This window comes from Nuphar pumila, chromosome 3 (genome assembly GCF_984573655.1).
Source record: "Nuphar pumila chromosome 3, dmNupPumi1.hap1.1, whole genome shotgun sequence".
Classification (NCBI taxonomy): domain Eukaryota; kingdom Viridiplantae; phylum Streptophyta; class Magnoliopsida; order Nymphaeales; family Nymphaeaceae; genus Nuphar; species Nuphar pumila.
Genome location: NC_143251.1, coordinates 26,007,312 through 26,031,821, shown reverse-complemented (window position 1 = coordinate 26,031,821; position 24,510 = coordinate 26,007,312). Strand labels below are relative to the sequence as shown.

At 35.9% G+C, this 24,510-nt stretch overlaps 1 protein-coding gene across 5 annotated transcripts; it reads left to right on the top strand.

Annotated features, from left to right (window-relative positions):
* The first annotated feature begins 1,646 nt into the window (after positions 1 to 1,646).
* Positions 1,647 to 23,416, top strand: RHL1 (root hair initiation protein root hairless 1 (RHL1)). 5 transcript variants are annotated; one of them, XM_089999082.1, is made up of 12 exons: positions 1,647 to 2,114; positions 2,179 to 2,289; positions 3,176 to 3,262; positions 3,372 to 3,616; positions 6,746 to 6,854; positions 7,033 to 7,227; positions 18,749 to 18,785; positions 18,922 to 18,977; positions 19,066 to 19,108; positions 21,191 to 21,225; positions 21,994 to 22,045; positions 23,023 to 23,416. In XM_089999082.1, exons 1-11 carry the CDS (start codon positions 1,722 to 1,724, stop codon positions 22,042 to 22,044), a joined length of 1,362 nt encoding a protein of 453 aa, XP_089855208.1. In that variant the 5' UTR covers positions 1,647 to 1,721; the 3' UTR covers position 22,045; positions 23,023 to 23,416. The 5 variants fall into 5 exon arrangements, with proteins under 5 accessions (XP_089855208.1, XP_089855207.1, XP_089855206.1 ...); XM_089999081.1 differs by having other exon boundaries at positions 18,746 to 18,785; positions 23,057 to 23,416; XM_089999080.1 differs by having other exon boundaries at positions 18,746 to 18,785.
* The last annotated feature ends 1,094 nt before the right edge of the window (positions 23,417 to 24,510 follow it).

Below are 24,510 nucleotides of genomic sequence, written 5' to 3'. Positions count from 1 at the left end.
TGGAGATATGCATTGATCTAAAATGATCAAATGGTTAACTTGATGAGAGTTAAAACATGTTGCATTTGATGATGATACATATTGATAGTGAGAGTATTGATTATAGTGTTTTTTTTGAAAAGTGAAAGTATTTGTTATGTTTGACAAATCATATTTTATTATCGATCCATAAGTTGATAAAATTCATAATAACTAATGTGCATATGAACATCAAACATGATGATGTTTGATGGTATAGTCATGAAAGAGTTATAAGAACCACATGACTAACTAAGAAAGTGAGACCCATAATATTATATATTTATTTGAATATTGTATTACACATTAAGGGTTATTATTGAAATTATGACATGATGAAAAACCCATATAATTATGCAAAACGAGTGCATAAAATGATGATGTCATGGCTAAACTTATACTATATGTGGAAAGAATTATCGTGCATATGATGATTTAAAAACCACATGAATGTGTGAAAAACATCATACTTAAAAATAAAAGAAAGTGCACATAACTATGTAGAAAATAACTCATAGCATGTGTGAAAATCTCATACCTGAATATGAATGATGAAAAGATTTATATGACCAATTGATGATGAAAAACCCACATGACTATGTGAAAAAATAACCCATAGCATGTAAAATATTGATAAAACCCTTGCAAGTGAGATGTGTTGGATGTTAAAAAGGATCCAATGTGGCCATATGGACTCGTAATGGAATCCAAAGAGCCACACAAATGATGGGCTTGTAACTCGAACACAAAAATATATGATATTAAACATCCCATTAAAAGCTCAAGAAATAGCTACCTAAGGAAGGACTATAAATCTTCAATTCCTGTGCATCCTCCTCCTTTTTTACAAAAAACCCCTCTCCCTCTTTTTTCCTTTGTATTTCTACTTTCTCACTGTGCACGTACCAATCCTAAAATCCAACACCAACTTCATCCAACAAGATGAAATAATGCTTGTGTTGGGGAGCTGACAAAGCTTGAAACTTGTAACTAAAACCATAAGGGTTTGTATTGGCCAGATCCAACGGTGAACCTCTGCCCAAAATAAAGTAGCTTGTAAGTTTAAGATTTTTAGTACTATAACTGCCCCCAATACTTTGCATGCTAGTTAAATGTTATCAGTATTGTATCGGCCGATACACACCATATCGGCAGAATTTTGATACGTTGCAGGGATGATTCAGCTATTTTTTATTAAATGTAAAAAAAAACACCAAAAATATTTTTATAATATTAATTTTAAATTATTTTAATAGTTTTAACACACGTTGATTGAAACATAATAATTGTTTATTATTTTTGAGCCAATAAAGAACATTCAGCTGAGTATCGGTATCGGTGGATGCAGCTGAATCAAGAGCCCGACAATTCAGGGCGGATACCGATACTGACAACATTGTGCTAGATTTTATCAAAACAACTTGCAATAACGAGATTCCAAAATCATAAAGAGCGGTGGAACTCTCTCTCTCTCTCTCTCCCTCCTTGAATCGGTGCTTCTGTGGCAGAATCTAATTTGAATATAAATCTGGATCTTGTTTTAAGATCCACATCCGATTAAAAAATCGGAGGACTCGGATGAGTCCGATCCATTTTGCCCTCGTCAACGACTTGCCGGCGCCGAGTCAGTCTGCACTCCAGAAGTCCAAAGAGAGGGAGAGAGTACCGCGCAGACCCAGCAGCCGCACGGACCGGACCCGGCAATGGCTCGGCCGTCGAAGAAGAGGGAGAAGCCATCGGTAGGAGGCGGCGGTGACGAGGCGGAGGAGCGGCCTCGTCCGCCGGCTGGGAAGCGGCGCGCGGCCGCCGAGAAGAAGTCATCGCCGGCGGAGGGCGACGAGGCGCGGGAGCGGCTCCGCGGGCTGGCCCTGGAGAAGGGCCTTCTCTCGCTCTCCCCCGCTAACCCCAGAGAGCCGCTGCGGCCCTCGAAGGCCGCCCTGAAGCACGACGGCTGCGACGTCGTTAAGAAGGGCGCCCGAAAGAGCCGCTTCCTTTTCGCTCTCCCGGGCCTCCTCGCCCCCCTATCCGGCGGCAAGATCGGTGAGCTTGACGGCCTCCACACGAAGAACCCCATCCTCTACATCGACTTCCATCAGGTCTCTCTCTCTCTCTCTCTCTCTCTCTTTCTTTCTCTCTCTCATTTGTGTTTATTATGTGCAGGGTCGAATGAAGTTGTTTGGTACTATTATTTACCCGAAGAACAAGTACCTGACCTTGCAATTTTCCAAATCATCAAAAAGCATCTTATGTGAGGATTCGTTTGAGAATATGGTGAGTACCGACCTTTCATCTGTAGCATTTCACCATTTGTTTCTATTTCGTTCTTTTGTTTTCCTGAACTATTGCTTGCATTGCATAGTGGTAGGATTATGGAAGAAATCGAAGGATCTGATGAACTATCTAACATGCACGATTAACGAAATTTGATGTGAAACCCTTGCTATGTGACTATTCATTTTCTACAGAACAGATCTACTAATTCTTTTATTCCAGTTAAGTTAGTAAGAGGGATTTTTAACGAAGAAATAGGCCATAGAAGCAAAACGAGGATATCCTGAGCAATTGCAATAATTGGGTTCATTGATGTTTCTGTTATAATAGATGCTATTACACATACAATCATACTCGATTCAATGGAATTATTTGATCCTGGAGGAGGTCTTCTATGATTTTGCACATAAGTATTTGTTCGCTAGTACAACCAAAGTTTATCAAAGATTATTAAGGGCATGTTTGCTTTGGTCACAGGTGGAGATGAAGGATTACAAGGTCACTCTTGTGACCAACTTTCACAAGATTCATGGCGAAAACAGTCACAACTGACAATCACAATCACAACTTGTACTTTTCTCATGTTTAGCTAACCTTGAGAAAGTGTTGTGAACTTGTCATTGTGATTTACAATCACAAGATATTGAGGAAATCCAAGAATCACAAGGCATTGCGAACATGCCCTAAATATCATGGACATGACAATTGCTTCTGACTGTATTGTTTCTTGGACATGATGTGATGCATTGCTGTCTTTCTGATCATTTACTTGAGACAAGTGCGTGATACAACTTAGTCATGTCTCTTCCTTTCACCATCTTTGCGAGAATAAGATATGGTTAGAGTTGGGTTCTCTTGTATCTAATCTGTTACAAGTTTTTTGTAGGTTGTTTTTTCTGATGCTTGGTGGATTGGGACCAAAGAAGAAAACCCTGATGAACTTAAGCTTGAATTTCCAGAAGAATTGAAAGAGGTCTGTTTGTGTCACACTTTTTGACAAGACTGAAGCCATATTCATCATTACTTCTCTTTGAAAGAAGATGGTGAATCAGCTTTCTGTATGTTGTATTCTTTACACTCAGGTGAAGCATGCAGAATACAATTTTAAAGGTGGAGTTGGTGCGGCAACGAAGGAAGAATCTCATGTGAAGGAAGAATCTCATGTGGATAAATCTGCTCATGAACATGTAGTGGCACTTTCTCCTAAAACCAAGTTGATCAATGATGCTTCTGAGGATTCTGGGCCTGTAACTGCTAAGACTTTGAATGGTGCCTTGGAATTGACTCCAACTAGACACTCAGCCAGAACATCCGGAAAAACTGTCACGTATATCCTCAAAGATCTCTTTTATGTTCAAGTAGTTGTTTAGTTTCGTGGTTCTTATTTTCTATCATAGATTTTCCATAGCAATTTTGTAAGTGCTTTAGTAATTGTTTGTTATACTTCAGCCTTGAATTCCTGTTTTCTTTTATGGATTCAAATAAGGTTTCAATGTAACAACCCCAAACTGACCTTCGAAAAATGCAGATTTTTTTTAAAAACAATTACAAAAAACCTCTCAAGGACAAGGGGTACATTACAGATTTAATATTCACAACCCATCAACCATTTCAGAAATAAAATAAATTTAAATCGAACTAAACTTAATTGAATGGTCTCAATGAACTTTCACACTGTTCCCAAAACAAAAGGACAAAACATCCATATCAGTCAGAACCCGAGCCACCAAATCTATAACTCTTGAGTCCTCCAGCCAGTCAGTCCCATCACCACGGAGCCTCAGTGCTAGAAAAACATGTTTAGAAAACGGGTAAAAACCGAAGTTCTCGTACGAGGCCCTTTAGATTTTGAACAATAAAAAAAATAACATAAAATAAATCAAGCACAAGTTTAAGAGTATTTATAAGTAATATATCATCAGAGGAAACTTACCATCTAAGCAGTTCAAGCAAACAATCAACAATTTTATGCTAAATTAAACATATAATGATGCATGAAATCAATGCTAAACATTTAGGGATGCATGAATCAATGCAACATGCATGAGTAACTTTTTAAGTTATATTATCAGAATTGCTTTTGCATGCATGTTCCTATTTAATGCATACAAATTTAATTTTCACTTTCTTACAAACCCACAAATACTCAAAATGGGCAAAGTTCTCGAGGTTCAAGGCAGTTTTTAGTGGTAACTTAACACATAATTTGTATTTTAATTACTGAGTTCCACACTTGTTCCCCGATAGATATCAAGAATCCACACTTAATGCCTGAACATCAATGAAAATCCATAACCATTAACGCCACTTTCTTGATACACCAATAACTACAGCTGAATCAATGCTACCACCCCCAGGCAAAGTGGTTGACAGTTTCCTACAACCGTAGTTGAGAACACGAACTACACATCGGGTTCTTGGAAACAACAAATGCACGTGGTGTTTAGTATCCTCACGGTCCCCTATGACCGCCATCCAAGGTTCTCACCTTTTCAGAGGGACACTAGAGAAGAAATTATTACACTGTTTGGTCTTTTTTACCATCTTAATTTATTAAGAGTTATGCAAATCTACATGCAATAACAAATTCGGGCCCTTGCCCTATCAAATTCAAAGTGTAAATTAATTAAGAAAATTAATCTTTGACAAAAATCATTTTGCAATGCAAAAATCACAATTTAATATTTAATAAGCAACACATGCACATGACCTTCAACGTCCCGTTAGTGGTTTAAACGTTACCACAATGAAGTAGCCTTGCAAGATTTTTCAGTGAACATGAAGCACACATAAATAAAAAAAATTCATATTCAAATGCAGACAACATATTTACATATAAACACATATATTGTTGCAAAGCTGTTAAAAAAAGAAAACAATATTTATATATATTTTATGCCGTGTATCTGTTCAAAAGTAATCCACACACATATATATATATATATATATATATATATATATATATATATATATATATATGTTAGACTGCAAATTTGCTTAAGAATGTAGACAACACATTCAAACAATATAAAGTACACAACATAGCGTAAACAACGTAATGCAAGCAACATAATGTAGACAACATGGGCTTTTAAGGGGTAACATGCCTCTTCTAGTAGGTTATTTGGGGTAGAGTTCTACCCTGGTAGAACTTTACCCTATCTTAACTACTTTTAATATATATATATATACTTATGTATATATGTTTCTTAAAGTTTTAAATTTTCTTTGTTTTAAAAAGTTATAGATGGATTATGGGTCTTGGTTGGACCCATGATCCAAATCGATATCCATTTGGATTTCAGTCCATTCATGGGCACTAGTCAATATGGATCCTGGACTAGGTCCAAATCCATATTGACGTCAACCTCTCTCTATATATAGGCCGATCAACTCCGATCCAATTGAAAAAGACCCAAGATAGATGCCGGTCTAATTTGAAAAACTCATTTTCTGAACCAACTCATATCCAAAATTCCAAAATCGCCAAATCAGATCTCTTACGAGATCTACGTTTCATAACGGATCTAACTAGGGTCTTAGTTCTATTTAACTCTTGAATTTCGCTCGAATTTAAAAGTTAAAAATGAATAAAATTCGCAGTTGTTATTATATCATATATGGATCTCGTCAATTCGCCCTGGATCAGGTTCAAACCCACATTGACGTCAGCCTATATATAATTTATTATTTTTTTATTTTAGACATAAATATAATTATTTAATTAAAAATTATATTTTTGAACTTAAAAATCTAAAAAAATTTATGAGATATTACATTCACTGCACTTCTTTTCATGCATAATCGCAACAACAATAAATTCAATCCTTGTTGCTTCTGTAACCTTCTGTTAATGTATAAATGGACTTGCCATCCTCATCTTCTACCTCTTTGTGCTTTTGAATGAGATATTAATGCCTCCAGTGTCAAACTTTCTTCACAAAAAGAAAAAAAGATCCTCAGAATTTTATTGGAAGGGGGTTGACTTCTCCTGGTGCTAAGCTATGTCAAATGGTTGCCAATTCAGGCACATCTAAACGAATGAAAATCGTGTAAAATATAAATAGGTAATCTTGAATCAGTAACTATATGCATCTATTTATGTTTGCTAAGAATTTTGAAGCACCCAGAAATTGTGAATGTACCATTATTGTCACACACTTGCATACATTACATCCTTGTTGCTATTGTATTTTATTGCATGATTTTGTGCTGGACTCAACAGGCCATTTAGTTTTAGTTTCTGCTGAATGTTTTCTCTTTAGCCTTGTTAAGTTTACTTCTTTGGAACAGTTGTAGGTTTTTGTGCTCAAATGCACATAGTTTTCTCATATACCTCTTGGCTTTATCATGGAGAGACAAGTGTGTTTTTCTGCTTATAGGGAATCTGAATCATAATTGTTAAGTAGATAAATATCTCTATAACTAGCGTATTTTTATTTTTCGTCTGTTGTAGATATGCTGAATCTTCTTCAAGGGATGAAGATGTTGATAGTGACAATTCCATAGAGGGGTCTGATTCCAATGGAGTGTCCAGGATGAAAGAAAAGAAACTTGATCAACAGGTTGGAAACAAATTTAAGAACAGCATGATGGAATATCCAAAAGATCCTGCAAAATTTTGTGTCAGACGTGAAATAATTTTTGTTATAACTTATTCATGGTCTTTTGGTTTGGTTGTGGTTTACTTCTTGCTTTAGCTTTAATCTGCGTTACGCTGAGGATATCTAAATGAACATACAGCCAAAAAACTCCAATAAGGAAGTTCCTAGCTCTCCTGTTGGTGAAGATGCTCATGTAAGGTCACAGAGCCTTCTTTCAGCTAAAGCTCAGCAGTTATCTGCAGCTACAGAAAGATCAAAAGAAAGTTACAAGAAAAAACAAGGAGGATTAGTGCAAGCAACTATATCTACTTTATTTGACAAAGTGGAGATAAAGGTCAGACACAATCTCAATGTTTCTTTAGAAGTAAAATGAAATTGTATGCTGACTATCCAGAAAATTTGATTTTGTTTGTTTTCATTTAAATACTATGTCACATAGGTGCGAGTGCGGGTGCGGCGATGCAACACTTAAAAAAAACTTGGGTGCGGGAGGGTATATATATATATATACATACATATATATATATACATACATATATATATATATATAATTTTTAACTTAACAATAACACTAATGAAATAAAAAGCAATTATCATATCATCAATTTATCATGCATGCAATAAATCAAATTAACAATTTACAATTCTATTCTTCATCAATAAAAACTAACACTACAATTAAATCAACCTAAATATATTATGAAAATAATCAAACAAGTAAAACAGAAAATAAGTAAATTGTACTAATAAAGGAAGCAAACAATGCATAATTAAATACCAAAAGTATATCCTACACAATGTATATGACGATGAGGTAATAATCATAATAATTTTCTGCTTCATTATAAGAAGGAATAGTAGGCTCAGATAAGTCTATGTTTATAATGTTGAAATCATGCTCATCTTCTAAGTCACACTCCTCTGGGTTTACATCCCAAAATTTGGATGATCCTTGTCGGTATTATAATTACAATTTTAAAATGTTAAATACTTGCATATTTAAATGAAGAAACTAATAAATAGTCAAATAACTAAGAGAACACATTAGTACCTGTATTCTTCCTTGATTCGCGAAAGTAATCGAATATTAGAATGAACAAAAGCTAAATCCTGTGCACGTTTGTTAGTGGGTTTATTTCTCTTCATGTTGTGGATTTGAGCATATGTGCTCTAATTTCTTTCACAACAAGATGAACTAGCAGGCTAAGATAACAATTTCAATGCAAGACGTTAGAAAATGGGTTTTTCTGATCTATATGTTGACCACTATATGATAGGATTTATATCCTCCTTCTCTCTCACTATTAATGTCTGTCTATATAACCTTGAAGATAATTTTTTTTCAAACTCTTATGTGACTTGATTTAGAATATGTGATTCTCGTTAAAGACTTGTCATACACATATTTCTATGCCTTAATAGCTTTGGGTCTAAATTTGGAGGGACATGACCAACATGACGTTCCTGCCTCTTTGCATTATATTTGGAATTGAGAGAATGTGTCATGCAATACAAAGGAGTGTTGCTCTTATTCCATCTTCTAAATAAAATTGAACGTATATGATTAAAAAATTCTTAATCATCCACTGCAGGATTTTTTTTCTCGTGCTTGAAAGCTACAACTTGAATTTTTTCAATCATATTATCCGACATTTCATAAACTTTGTGAAGCATGAGCTCATCTATGTCAACTTTCCTCAATATTTTCCAAATATGTTGCGTAAACTCAAGAAAGTATACGACTCTATCTCTAAACTCATAATCAATAATGAATTTCTTAATTTCTTGAGCCTTAACAACATTATCAACACGATAAAATGTCCAATTCTCATTAGTCACCATGTTAACCAAGGCATTATTGACTTTCTTAATTCTTTTCACCATCACAATGATAGACGTAAAACATGTTTTGATGCAACTTTTTCAATAAAGCATTTTAAAACTATATTTTTAATAAAAACGTTTGTGTAAATCGCACATCAAATCATAAAAACCGGTTCACACTAGTGGTGGAGTTCGGGTCGAACTCAGGGAACGGAAAAATACTTTGTATTATACAAATAACTAAGCAACTCTTTATTGCCTTAAAAAATAAAAGATTAATTAACTAAATAAACAAGAGAGTGTTGCTCCTGCAGAGGGCTTAAACACATAAAAATAAATGATTTTATTACAGACCCAATGAATTAATAATTAAAATCATAATCTAAAAATAAAGAAAAAAGTCTTCAGTGCTTGAGTCTTTTGTGTCCTTGATCTTCTTCTATGTTGAACATTTTTGCATGGTTTGATTAAGGGCTCGCTGAGGGCTTGAGGGGCCTGAAGAGACCTCAGAGGGTACTTCAGGGGCACGAAAAGGGGCTCACCGCACGTTCGATCGCTCTCCTACAAAATAAAAATCACAAAACACAAAATAGAGAGAAGGAACTACGAGAAAATCAAGGGTTAATATGAAGAAAAATCACAAAAACATGAATTTACTAATATGAACTAAACTAATAACATGTAACTAACTATGAAGTAACTTAGTAACAAACTAAAGTGCTAAAAGACAAAATAACAAAACAACCTAACTAACAAATCAAGAAACCAATTATTAACAAAGTAATGATTAACTAATTCAAGATACGCGTTAATAGTCTAACTAATGGATTACACATTTAACGACATTACTCTCTACCTATGAAAGCATTAAATCCAGAAAGAAACTTGTAATATGCTACCTGCAAAAGTTCAAAAGTGAACCTAAGCTAACCACATAAATACTAATCAGTAATCAATTAATGGGTAAAATCAAGTGAATGTAAACTATATAACCTACAGAATATGACATTATGCGCAATCTGGTTATGTATAACATAAAAGACACATTAAATCACTATTGCTAATAAATCTTAAATTGACGACATGACTAAACAGACCTAAAACGACCTGCATGCCTAGCTACACATAACAACAACAATTCTGATAACAAAGCAAGAAAAGTAACCAAACATTATGTTAGAAATTCACTAATCCATTCAACCAAAAGTCAACGAAGCTATCTAATTAGCGTGTTGCTAACCTGTAAAGTAGATTAACGTCAATTGCTGAAAAACACCTTAGCTAATGAAACAGAATTGAAAGACCTAGATTACTTGACTACAAGATGCACCGAATTGTTAATTGCAACCTACTAAAAAAATTAAATAAAGTAAAATGTGTAGCATACATGCTGCTAACAACACAAAACACGTTCTTTCACGTCAAACAGACAGCCTACGTGTTTGACATTAAACAGGTAGGTCACAAACAAAGTTTTATGTTGTTTAGCTAGAGTATGACATAAGTTGCGGTTTCATGATCTGCTGAGCAAAAATTTTATTCTTTATGCAGTGTTCAGCAGATCGTGAAAAAAAAAACAAATAAAATAAAAATCATAAAACAAGGAAAACACAATCTAATGTAATGTCTAACTATGGTTAAATTAATATAGTTTAACTAGATTATCTAAGCATAAACATAATCAATGAAACCTGAAATTTATGAAACCACTATTTACGATTTATGCAAACTATTTGAATATGCCAAACTACATAAAGAAAATTCATACTAGATTTATGCAAACTATTTGAATATGCCAAACTACATAAAGAAAATTCATACTACCCTATATGCAATGTTGATGCTGAATAATCAAGAAATATGCACGCGATGTTATGATCCTAAGCTACAGAGAAAGAGGAGAAGATGCAAACCATACGATTCGCATCCGATGGAGGGGTTGAGAATAAGAAGTGGTTTTTACCTTCGATCCGTGCGTGCCTCCGTTGAGTAAGGCAAGAAGAATCGGCGACAGAGAAATATTAGATGTAAGACGAATTTGAGGGGGAAAAGAAGAGAACGAGGGAGAACCGGTTGGGATTGAGGAGGAAGAGGAGAAGAGAGAGGGGAGAAGAGGTTGCATTTTTCTCAAGAGGAAAAAACAACTTCCATAGCTGGAAAAGTTCTATTTATAATAAAAATTAGGTTAAAACACATTTTCTATGGAAGTCCAAAATACAACAACAACTACGCCTTTATCCCAAAACAATTGGGGTCGGCGATATGAACAAAAAAAAGAAAATCATTCTGGGTCTTCCACATGAATTCTTCCCCTCCAATCATTTCTATCCAATGCCATGTCCTCGGTGAGGTTCAAAACATTCATATCCTTTCTTATCATCTCCATCCAAGTCTTCCTATGCCTACCCCGACCTCTTTTAACTAATATATTTTCCCATTTCTCCATCCTTCTAACTGGAGCATCATTAGGCCTTCGCCGAATATGTCCAAACCACCGTAAACGATTCTCTCTCATCTTATTTTCAATGGGTGCAACGCCTACCTTCTTACGTATCTCCTCGTTCCGAACCTTATCTTTTATTGTATTTCCACACATCCATCTAAGCATACATATCTCAGCTACACTCATTTTTTGAATATGATGTTTCTGTTAAAATATGTAATCTCATATAATATCTCATATGTAATCTCATAGACATGTAATGTTTTATCTCCTTTCTAGTTAGGATTTTTCGTTTAATTAATTCTAGTCAAAATACAACTAGAATTAGCCAAACCAGTTCATCATTGGACTGATTTGGCCTTTACCTTTTTGACTAGTCAAAAAGGTACCTTTTTGACCAAGTCAAAAAGGTAAATCCAAAAAGAGCTGTTGGACTCCCCAACAGCTCTATTAGAGCCGTTGGAGAGTCCAACAACTCTCTTAAGGCTTCTCTCTACCTCTCTATAAATATGGGGCTATTCCCCTTGTAAATACTTACTCTTGTTTTGGGTTTTTATCTCAAATCAATAAAATTGTTTATTTTTCATTTTTATACCCGTTTCGGGTTGTGTGTATTCTTAAGTTCTCTTTGTGAACCTTTGTGGTTCTTATGATGTATTTGTGAGAACTTGTTGAGAGAAATTTGTTGTAGCGTATTTTTCACTTTCTTACAGTTTCTTGGCAGCCCAACATTCCGTACCATATAGTAAAGCAGGCCTAATAGTCGTCATATAAAACTTTCCCTTCAACCGCAATGGCATTCTACGATCGCACAACACTCCAGTTGCACTTTTCCATTTCAACCACCCAACCTTTATCCTATGATTTACATCTCCATCAATTTCTCCATACTTTTGAATGATAGATCCCAAATATTTGAAACAATCATCCACCAATATTTCTTGCTCACCAAGCTTCACTACACTCCCATCACTACTTCGTTGCTTACTAAACCGACATTCCATATATTTTGTCTTACTCTTACTCAACGTAAAACCTCTTGCTTCCAATGTCTGTCTCTATAATTCTAACTTAGCATTAACCCCAGCTCTAGACTCATCAATCAAAACAATATCATCAGCAAACAACATACACCACGACACATTTTCTTGAATTGATCTCGTAAGCTCATCCATCACTATAGCAAATAGGAAAGGGCTTAAATCAGATCCTTGATGTAACCCAACCAATTATAGGAAAATTGGTTGTCACCCCTCCACAAGTGCGGACATTGGTTACTACTCCTTTATACATATCTTTAATTATACTAATGTACTTGAGAGAAACACCTTTCTTCATCATTGTCCACCAGAGAACGTCCCTAGGTACTCTATCGTATGCCTTCTCCAAATCAATAAAAACCATATGCAAATCTTTTTTTCTCTCTCTATATCTCTCAATGAGTTGTCTAAGAAGATGTATAGCTTCCATAGTTGATCTTCCAGGCATAAAACCAAATTGATTCTTCGATATCATGACAACCTTTCTCAACCTAGACTCAATCACCCTCTCCCAAAGTTTCATAGTATGACTCATGAGTTTTATACCACGATAGTTTGTGCAATCTTGTATATCACCCTTATTCTTATATAGAGGCATCAAAGTACTCTTCCTCCACTCATTAGGCATCTTATTTGTCCGCCAAATCTTGTTAAAAAGATTTGTCAACCATTCTAAACCTTTCTCTCCCAAGCATTTCCAAGCCTCGATAGGTATACCATCTGGGCCAACTGCCCTTCTTGATTTCATTTTCTTCAAAGCCTCTGCAATTTCTTTCTTTTGAATCTTGCGCATGAAGTTACGATTCATCTTATGAAAAGGAATAGAGAAGTCTCCAAGATCCTGAGCATGACTTCCATTAAATAGCTTATCAAAATAATCTTTCCATCTCTCCTTAATCTTCTCATCTTTGACTAAAACCCTTTGTGTTTCATCTTTGATACATCTAACCATACCCAGATCCCTCGATTTCCTATCTCTCATCTTTGCATGCCTATAAATATCTTTCTCGCACTCTTTGGTATCCAACTTGTCATAAACCTCCTTATATACCTTAGCCCTCGCGTTTCGAACAACTTTTTTAGCTTCCTTCTTTGCTATCATATACTTCTCCAAATTCTCATTATCACGACTCTTACTTAGATTTCTATAACACTTTCTTTTAACCTTAATAGCTAATTTGACATCCTCGTTCCACCATGATGTATCCTTATCTAGCGGTGCACCGCCTTTAGACTCACCCAATACCTCCTTAGCCATATTTCTTATGCCACCCGCTATCTTATTCCACATTGATTCAGAATCATCCTCGAGACACCAATCAACTTCCTTAACTACCTGTTCTACAAACATTCATTGTTTAGCTCCTTTCAGTGCCCACCACTTAATTCTAGGATCTATCCTATGTCTATCCCTTTTGCGGCATTGTCTAATTCTAAGATCTAAAATTAAGACTCTATGTTGTGTAGCTACACTTTCTCCCGGTATAACCTTACAATCGATGCAACAACCCCTATCTCTCTTTCTAAGTAGGAAAAAATCTATCTGACTCGTATTAGCCCCACTTTTAAATGTTACTAGGTGAGACTCCCCCTTCCTAAACCAAGTGTTTGCTAAGATCATATCATAGGACAAACCAAAATCTAAAATCCTTTCTCCACTTTCATTTTTTTCTTCTATACCATAGCCTCCATGGATACTCTCAAATCCATCCCTACTAATGCCTACATGTCCATTAAGGTCACCGCCGATGAAAAGCTTTTTTCTATAAGATATCCCTTGTACTACTCCATCTAAATCTTCCCAAAATTGATGCTTAATGGAATCATCTAAACCTACTTGAAGTGCATAAACACTAATAATATTAATAATATTCGTACCTAATACTAATTTAATAAGTAAAATCCTATCACCCTTCCTACGGACCTCAACTACATTATCTATAAACTCATAACAATCTCTACTCCATTCCTATTTTTATTTATTCCTGTATACCAAATCTTATATCCCCAAGGTTCTATCACTTTTGCTTTCTCACCTACCCATTTGGTCTTTTGTAGACATAAAATAGCAATCTTTCTCCTACACATAACATCTACTAACTCTAAAGACCCTATGTTTCAAGTGGCTAACCTAATTTTATGGTCTTGGACTAACTTCTTTACCCCCACCCGTCCAACAAAGTGAGAGAACCCTTGTCTATTTGACACCACACCCGGGCGCCGGTGTGATGCGTAGCTTCTGGGCGACGACCTAGCAACCCTTGCCCATTTATCACTGCCTCCGGGCCTATAGAGTACAGTGTGTCGCTCAGTAGGGAACGCCCCAACGAAATTCTCATATTGGTTCATATTCATAGGGTATGACTAAGTTTTTATGTTGTCTGTCACTGGCCTACCGCAACCCTCCTATTTTATCCGGGCTTGGGGCCGACAGTGTATAACTAAACAGTTATACACAGGCGGAGTTACATGGAAGTCCAAAATATTTTCAAAAATTTCAAAACAGGTCTTCCTCAAAAAATGTGTTTTTCAAAAGGGGTTTTTTCTAAACTAATTAAAAATTAGTAAAACACTCCTAATCTAATTAAACTACGAATTAAAAAAATTCTAAACTAATAAATACATCGAAAAACGCAGGGCAAGCTCTGAAAATGCGATTTTTCTATTTCAAATCAATTTCTCGAAAGCAATGATAAAAATAAGTTTTTAATGCGATTTTACCATGGATCATGCATAAATAGAGATGAATAAAATGTGAATATTATGCATGATCATGTTTCAACAGCCTTCAACAATTTCAGATCAAAATGCTTATTAAATATGACATTAGCATGATGGTGGTTGACAACAAAATTCGTAATGCTTTTGACATTTTTTTCTAATTTCTCAATCTATAAACATAGATGATATGTTGGTAATTTCTCTTCTTCTTTTGGGTTGCAGATGCTCTTGAGGGTCAGATTCAAGTTGTGTGTTACACATGGAGCAAAAAATTATGAGGATACTCACTCTCCAAACTCAATGTTGCACTTTTGCAAACTAGAGCGTTGTCTATGATGATTTGAACTACTTTATGATCACTTATTTTTTTATTACTTTTATAAACAACCCTTTCAAATACTCATCATTTTTATATTGCCTAGATGCATCAATTGCTTTCAAGAATACTGGGTCACTAAGCGAAGAAGCAATGAAATTAATCAGTTGACGCCTTTGAATATCTGTCCACTCATCAGAAACATTGAAAACTCTATTTTATTCTCATAAAAATTTCTTAATCTCTCTCTCTCCACATTTGCCCTTTCTTCGGCAAGAATTGTCGTTTGTAGTTTTTCTGAACTTGGAGGTACATAGTCACTTAAGTTACAATTTGCCAGTGAAGTAATTAAATCTTTCCAATAAAGATTTCTGGCTGCATTAAATGAAAGTGAACTAGAATAAAAATACCTTCCTACTTTTCTATCCATCTCCTCCATTCCATATATATTGAATGATGCTTCTATCGTTCCTATTCCTCTACCTCCTACGTTCACTTTTCTTTTTTTTGAGCATCTTCTTGGTAGCTTAAAGATGATACATTGATTGGACAAGAATCATTCATTGTCTTCTTTTTCTCATATTCATCTTGTATTTTTTTTGTATTGTCTCCTCATTGCTTCATCAAATCTTTTGCATCCTTAAATGCCATGTCCTGATATCTTTAACAAATGAGCCTTAACTCTTGTGTAAGACCCAACATAATCTTTCTCACAAAACTTGCATCAAAATCTCTTATTTTCACCCCTTCCTCCAGTTTTTTCAAGCTTATCAACATGTGCTAATAGTGACCCTATCATCACATGATGCAACTAATAAACTAGAATCACCACTACCACTACCATTATCAGCAATACTAGCAACAAAACTTACATGTGGAAATAATGATGATACAATTCCTTTTCTTTTATACACTATTTTCGTTCTTAAAACAAAAAAAATTATTAAAGTAAAATTCATATCAGATTCTGCAGGACCAAATAAAATAAAAAATAAAATAAAGCCCAACACAATTGGGTTCGACAAAGCTGAACCCAGCCTAACAGTGCTGGGAGACGAACCCAACTAGGGTTGGGAGCCAAACCCAGACCAATAGGGCTAGGTTTGACAGAGCCGAACCCAGCCCTGCAAGGCTGGGTTCGACAACCCAGAGATGGGAGCTGAACCTAGCCCCAGTTGGGTTAGACAGAACCAAGGCTGGGAGCCGAACCTAGCCCAGCAGGGCTGGGAGCTGAACCCAAAGAAGAAGAAGAGAGAGAGAGAGAGAGAGAGAGAGAGAGAGAGAGAGAGAGAGAGAGAGAGAGAGTCCTTGCAGTCATCGAAGGAGAGGAGGGCTCGGGTTCGACAGCCGCCGTTTGTCGGAGGAGAGGAGGGGTCGAGAGTGCAGCAGTGGAAGGAGTAGGAGAGGAGAAGGGGGGCTAATCCCCTGCCCAGCCCCCTTTCGTATTTTTTTTTGGGTCCAAAATGGACAGTCAGGGTCGGCTTGATGGCACCGGGTGCCGCACCCACACCCGAGTGGCCGAAACCCTGTGACATAGTTAAATGTTATTTGATATTTTCCTGAATATTTTAATGCATGGTCACTGTCAGTTGTGCTACTTTTGTCCATCTCTGTTGTCCTTTTTAAAGTGTGTATAACAATAACTAAATCATTACCGATTAATATATATCTAGTCCGCTTTACAATGAGTACTCCAAAAGTGCACCTTTGTATGTGATGTCAAATTTCCAAATCGTGCATATGGTTCTTCCTTGAGATTATATTATGGTTATCTTAATTTGCACTGTTCAGGAGAATATCGTGGTGTTTTGCATATGTACATGCTACAGATGCCAAAAATATGCAATTCTACTTCAACTTCATCAAGTGTTAACTATAGACATTGAAGCATCAAGGTCTTGTGCCTGTGCGATTTAGAGACCTACATATGCATATAGAATTTTAACATCAGATACTGGTCCCATCAGGTTAGTTCTAAATCTAATCCAGCCTGGCCAACCATTTCCCAAATTTGGATTGAGATTCAGATAAGGTCTGTCTGCCATATGTTTGTGATCTGAATTCACATTGGGAAGAGTGTGAATTATTTCAAAAGGACTTGTTACACATACTATTGTTCATTTATTATTATTATGCTTTTGGAGAACAAACAATGGCAAGATCTTTTTGAAATCGCAAAGAGACAGGGATAGGTTATTTCATTGTTGTGCAACTCCATTATCCCTTGGTATCCATTTGTGAGCAGCTTGGTTGAATTGACAATTTAAGATACAGTTCATTCCTTTCCAATGATAAGTATCACTGAGATCCTTTCCAACCATAAGTATCGCTGAGAAGATTCCACTCTCCATTGCACATTGTTGTCCATTTTTTTATTCTCCCTTACAACAAAGGACAAAGAAAGAGAAACCATTGAATGTTTTCATCTTTTTCATTGACTGGTACCATCCAGCATCTGCTTATGAAGAGGAATGAACCCCCAAAATGTGCAAAAGATGCATTACCATTTTCCTTTGTTGCTGAAGATTGACCATTTACTAGACAAAATGAAACCTCTCTTAGCATGGTGGTTTTTTCATAACATGAAGTAACATAGTGACTATGTCTTTTGTTCTCCTTTCTCATATTCAAATCCAGCACAAACTCCTAAAAATGTACCTAAATGGCTTCACCTGGTTGGATCAGATATCCGAGGAAAAATGTAAGCCAAGTTCTGCCTGGCACAGTTTACAGCAACTGAATTGAATCTTGAACTAATCAGATCTGTCTTAGAAGCAGCGTACTAGCTAATCAGGTGTTAGTCAGGTAGGTATTGCTATACACACATACATCAAGTTTAGGTGCTGATGCCCAGAAATGAGACAAATACTACTCACTTCCAAAAGATTACAATTATATTCCTTCTGTTGCAAATCCTTTCTCATATTCAAATCCAGCACAAACTCCTAAAAATGTACCTAAATGGCTTCACCTGGTTGGATCAGATATCCGAGGAAAAATGTAAGCCAAGTTCTGCCTGGCACAGTTTACAGCAACTGAATTGAATCTTGAACTAATCAGATCTGTCTTAGAAGCAGCGTACTAGCTAATCAGGTGTTAGTCAGGTAGGTATTGCTATACACACATACATCAAGTTTAGGTGCTGATGCCCAGAAATGAGACAAATACTACTCACTTCCAAAAGATTACAATTATATTCCTTCTGTTGCACGAGGAGACACATGCATGTGCTTATGCATGAATACATGCACACATGCAAGGTGCATATCTGCAAGAATTAAGATAGACCATGCTTCAACATATTCCATGTAGATGCTCCTCTCCATCAAACGCTATCATATGCAGTTTCATTTGCTACATCCATGTAGCTTTATCTTCATGTGCGCTTCTTTATTTTCAATAACTTGCAGGGTAAATGTACATCTATGAAAAGTATTAAGTATATATCTTTTATCAAGTGATGCATGCAAAAATGTCTCATGGGATTTTTCTTTTCTTTTCCTGTCAGAAGTCAAGGAAGAGCATAACAATCTCCTCAGCATCAAAAGGTTGTCTGCTTACCTAAAAATTTCCCTTTTTAGTTTGTACATCCCTACAGAAGATTTCTCCTTTACCTTCTGCAAATATGACTGTGTTCTATGATTTGACCTAAGTGGTAGCAGCTTGACTTATGTTGTTTACCAGGATCTGTTCACAAGGTGCAATCCACAAATTCAAAAAGCAAGGCCGGTCGTGAGGAGGTATGCTTACATTTTCTCTTTTATTTAAATTATTTTTAAAGGATCAAATTTCTAGCGTACCGAATTTGAATTTAATGTGTATCTACAGGTTAAACTGAATAATCAAATGCATAGCAAGAAAGCAAGGACTGGTTAGTATACGGTCCCTTTTGATGTGTGTAATGCTTTATGGTTCAAAGTGTCAACACTTCAGTTCCCTGAAAATAGAGAAGCATAAAGGAAGTATAGAAAGAAGGAAAAGTCTAGCAACAAGGGGGACAACCAAGCAATTCTGCCCTTGGGTATTCAAATTTGATCAAGCTTTTATGTTAATTTACCATAATACCCCTGTGGTATATCTATATTACAACTGCGTTTATCAATACAATAATTGACACAATAACGACAATAACAGATATTACCGAAAGTCCATTCGTCACAATTCCTGGAAGAGGAAAGACCTGTTCCTGCTGCCATGGACTTAGCGTTTGCACCTGAAGTCCTAGTCCATCCCCACCTTGGTATACCAATGAATTAAGCCAATATAGTCTTGTTGTCATGTCTTGTTGCATACATTTTGTCGTATCAACCTTTAGGCCATCTTTACAGCTGTCAATTGCTTCGGCTTGGGCTGGAGCTTGGAAGGCCTGTATCCATTCCAAGTTTCCAACTCTATAAGTGCGAAATCCAACTTAATATGTAAAACAATTTTATTTATTACTTTTGATTACATTTTGAATGGTCTGAACTAAGCAATCCTGAGGCAGTTTTTTCCATCCAACAATTGGACACTGTACTCTGGAAATGAGCTCATAGCATCTGGTTGAGTGGGTCCAGTTATGATCAGGTCAAAATCAGGTCTGGTTGGAGTGCACATTCTTAACCATAACTTGTTTCTCATGCTATTTGGTGATGGGCCTCAAATAGAGTGCTTGAGCAACATATCAATGCTCTTGCCATGTTGAGAAAACTTGTAGGTATAGGTCTTATTCAACTATTTAAATTGCTTGTTTGATTTTTATTGAGACTGATTGCTGCAATCGTGGTAGCATGTGAGACTGTTGGTTTTATGGGTTGCACACTAAAGTTTGATTCTTGAACAAAGAAGCCTTTGTTTGGGTTAGATTTTAAGAGGGCTATGTTGGAAGGACCTATCTCTATATATAAGGCTTAGAAGTTAGAACCAAGCAATGCTGATGTGATGGGAAGTATTGATTCGCTCTTCATATTGTCAAAAGACTCAAAACAAATCAGTATTCTGCCTTTTGCTAAGTTTGTTCTGTGAACTTATTCCACTGTAATGTCATACATGGACCCTTAATCGTCACCATATAACAGAATGTAAAATATAAATCAGAGGAAGAAATTTGAGTTGCTGTGATGAACTAGTAAAAATTGAAACTTGGTTGAGTCCACAATTACATGTTATGCTGTAATACTTCCACAGCTTCTGGATAAAAACACATTGAACACACTAGGAATAGATGAAACTGGTCTATTTGGCAATTCAAAATTACAAATCTATAAATTGATTCCTGGCTCAGTGTTTGTGTTTGATCATTCAACCATGAATCTGAAAAACAGTACAAGAGAATACCAAGTTTACAATTCAAATGTTGATAATTTCAGTTTAGGGTCCACATTCATGCACAGATTTGTCAGGGCAGTATGGCTTAACAGCTTTTTAGTTGCTGAATAAAAATACTGAGTGCTTTGACCACCTTGTAGGCAACTAAGCTCTTTAACCAATTGATGCCTTTTAGTGTACTTTGGTGAAATTTTTAGTTACAGCTGTGCTTCATGAGAAACTTAGGGAATCTGTTTTGCACAAGGATATGCTTACATGCATGTGACACAACAAAGATAAGGCTGGTAAAACATGTGTTTTCCAAAAGAAGGTTCTGGGGTTACAGCTGTGTGTGTGTGTGTGTGTGTGTGTGTGTGTGTGTGTCAGCCCAAACTCTCTCTTCTGTGCATTGCATGGGGTCTTCCAGCTGGCCTGCTTGACAGGGGGTCATGGGCGAATGCTTTGTGACACCTGTAACAACTGGTGTTAACCCTGGGTGCAAGCATATGCTTCTAACAGCATGAATTCTATGATAGCAAGTTTGATGTTCATGTCTTATAGAATTGATGTTCACAGAGTTCGATTCTTTTGGTGGTGTGATCCTTTTGAGTAATTTTCTAGTATTTTTCAAATGAGGATGATAAAGTCTGGACTGTACTTGGTGCAGGGACTAAAACTTTGGGAAAACAGAAACACTCAGAGGTATTATGCTTCATATTGTTCTTGTCTTACATTTGGCCTCACTTTGCTCTTACAACTGTTTGAGGTTGGCTATTTTTCTGTTTCTTAGTTCCTAATTATATGTTTCACTTAGATACAGATTGACTTGTTGGAGAAAAAAATCCTACTTTTGTGTTAATCCCTTCTTACTGTCCAAAAGATGGTTAGCTTGTCATTCTCCTTCAACATCCCCACTTTGACATACATAGCTGGTGGAACTTTGGTAGCTTTCTGTTCCCATTTGGGTTGTAAACCAGGTTATCTGTTTGAATTGGTCAATCTGACACTTGAATAACTTTCAATTTTTGGAAAATATAAAAGCACCATTTCAAATGTCTCCACTTTTTGTTGTTTTTAGTATTCCGTGAAACATCCTATGTTAATGTGCATGCACTCATGCGTAGCACCAAGACAGACTTAGTATCTGTTAGAATCTTTGAAGTGTAGTATGTATCTTTTGTGGTTGTGATTTTTTTCTGCAACAAACGAAAAGGTCTCTAGGTCATACATTGTTTGTTAGAATAGGCTATTGGTGTATCTGGCTCAAAATACAGCTAAGATATAGATAGTTGTTGTCTGAGGGTCTCTGGAGGCATCTTTTTGAATATTCGGAGCAATTTTTGTTGTTACTTTATTATTATTTTCTATACAATGCCTTTTTCTTATGATGGGTTAATGGTATGTAGTGTGCTGGTTTTTCTAATATGCATTTTTTTGAATAAATGAGTAAAGTTTCTATTACCTGTTTAGGCTTTTGATTATGATGACGATGACGATATAGAAGAGATATCAAGTGACTGAGGTATGAAATTTTGCTACGTCAACATCTATTTGTATCTGACTCTGCTATATGCCTGCCTACATTTCAGAATTTCAATATATGTGCTTACATTTGGAACTTTGTTTTTTTCATGAAAAAAGAACTAATTTTCCTTTAGTGGTATAAACGTGGCATGTCAACCTTGACATGATTGTCACTTACAGTTGGCATAAACGTGGCATGTCCACCTTGACAAGATTCTCTGTTGCAGTTCAGTTATGCAGGATTAATGTGGTATATCTTACTTCAATTTGCCACCTGGAAGTGTTTATTGGAATCCTTTTGGATTATAGCTTCTAGTTTATGTTACATTTTTAAGTCCAGGCCTTTTATTCATCGTTATTCTTCTCTTCTTTTTCTTGGGATTAGCATATTCATTTGAAGCAACAGGAGGTCAGAGATGGCCAATTTCCTGGGTGCATATGACTGATAACTCATTTAGATATTTGTTTCTCTTAATTCATAGTGCTGTAGAACATATATTAAATAGTCTGGTTCTGAACTAGCTGTAGAACATAAATTAGATAGTCTGGTTCTGAATGATCTAATTTATGTTAGTGGATAATAATAACTTTTTTTGGCATATTATATATTGCCAATTAAACATGGAAGAAATTATTGAAATAATTAGAATGAACAATTATAATTAAATAACTAGAAGGGAAATGACTTTCATATCTTTGTTCCTAGGAATGGATTTTTTTTTTTGTTTTTTAACGATTGTTTTCTTTTGAGCAGTTTGCAACAAACTTGAATCGTTAGGACCTGCTATAATTATTGGAAAGATAGGAAAAAAGACCTGGCCGCTTGGTTTCATGCCTAACTTCTTAGTGTTATGCATTCTAACATGTCAATAACATGGATATAGATGGGGTTTTGAGTCAGCCATCAAAGCAGTAGAAATTGTATTATGCATTAATATAAAGTTCTCTTTGTTTCATGATTCCTTTTGTTTACAGATGGGAGTTATAATGTCTTCAAGTATCTGAACAGGATTTGCTGGGGAAGTAATCTTTCTATGTAGCCAAGTGCAGATTTTTACATGAATCAGAAAGTCGGACATGGTGGTGCATTAGATTCTGTACTTTGTGAAAACTGGATTGTGAACCCAATCAAGTCATTGCATTGGATTTTATGACTTGTGTTCTTCCACAGCAGGATGGCTAATTCGTGTATATCAGCTCACCCCTATGCACAAAAGGAATTATCTGCTAGTGTATGTAACTACCATGATACTAGGACTGTACCGGGCGGCTTATACATAACAACAATTGAGTGGCTTATGCAACTTTGATCTTCTTATGTTTTACAAGTTACCTGTACGATAATGGAATTTTATTTCATGTTGTTGCTTGTGTTAATTAGAAATGTGATAGACCATGGAGGAAAAGTTTTCATGTTCGTGTTAATGAAAGCTGTAATACATAATAGTGGAAAAGTACCAGAGTGCTCTCCTGTTCTTTATCATGTGGCTCAAATGGTGATTAAGGGCACAATTCCGTTGTGCTTGCGTTATGACAAGGAAAATACCTTATGGTTTAGTTGATTCCAAGGTTCTTCGTGGATTGCATATATTGCTGCATGTATGCGACCGTGAGAGCAGCAGAAGCTACATTCTTTTTGTGCATGGCAACATTTCCCAATGTGTATATATTGTTTGTGTCAATGTAGTTGTTTGGTTTCTGGGATTTGATTTCGTATTTGAATGAACCTTGTAATCGTAAGACAGTTTTTTTAGTACATGCCTAGCAAAAGAAAAATTGGGATATGTTTCTATACCAATTAAAGGGGTTATACCTCCAAATTTTGCTCCTAAAAAATAGTTTGTGAGGTGGCAGCACTCCATGCGATTATCACAAAATATACAAATTCCAAATTAATGATGCTCTAATTAAACAATCGTTTCTAATAGACAATCAACAGGTAAATTTATGGAGATATGCAAAACATAAAATCCCACTAAGCACATTTTTTCCGTGATTTTATGACTCGTCATGATAAAACCATGGACAGATTAAGGCTATCATCTTATTGAGGGCCTGAAGGAGGGAATCAGTGTTTTTTTTTTTTTGAAAGGCAAACTGGGGTTAGGCAAACTCCTACCAGTATTCATTATATAATTGAATTGATTACAGTTTCTATAAATCGTCCCTTGTGGGACTCCAAGCCGTTGCTATTTTAGCTAGATTTCTAGCAATCTGGTTAGTGATTTCTAGCATTTTGTACAAAAATCCTATCAAAACTGTACAAAGAAGATATGACGTCTCCAAGAATATCCGTTGTGAGGATCTTCTTTCCAAAAATTGGTTTAGTTTGCTAGCCAAATCAAATCTACCAGATTACCTTAGCTCCTCCCTCGATGAGGGCCAGTATGTCAGGCCATCCGCTCCATTCCTTGTAACCTGACGGAAGATATTTGGAAAAACATCCTGCGTGAGTGAAGTGGC

Coding starts and splice junctions, on each gene's coding strand:
- RHL1 (XM_089999081.1), top strand. CDS start 1,722: ATGGCTCGGCCGTCGAAGAAGAGGGAGAAGCCATCGGTAGGAGGCGGC. Junction 3,617..6,745: donor ACATCCGGAAAAACTGTCAC/GTATATCCTCAA, acceptor CGTCTGTTGTAG/ATATGCTGAATCTTCTTCAA. Junction 21,226..21,993: donor GAAAACAGAAACACTCAGAG/GTATTATGCTTC, acceptor TTACCTGTTTAG/GCTTTTGATTATGATGACGA.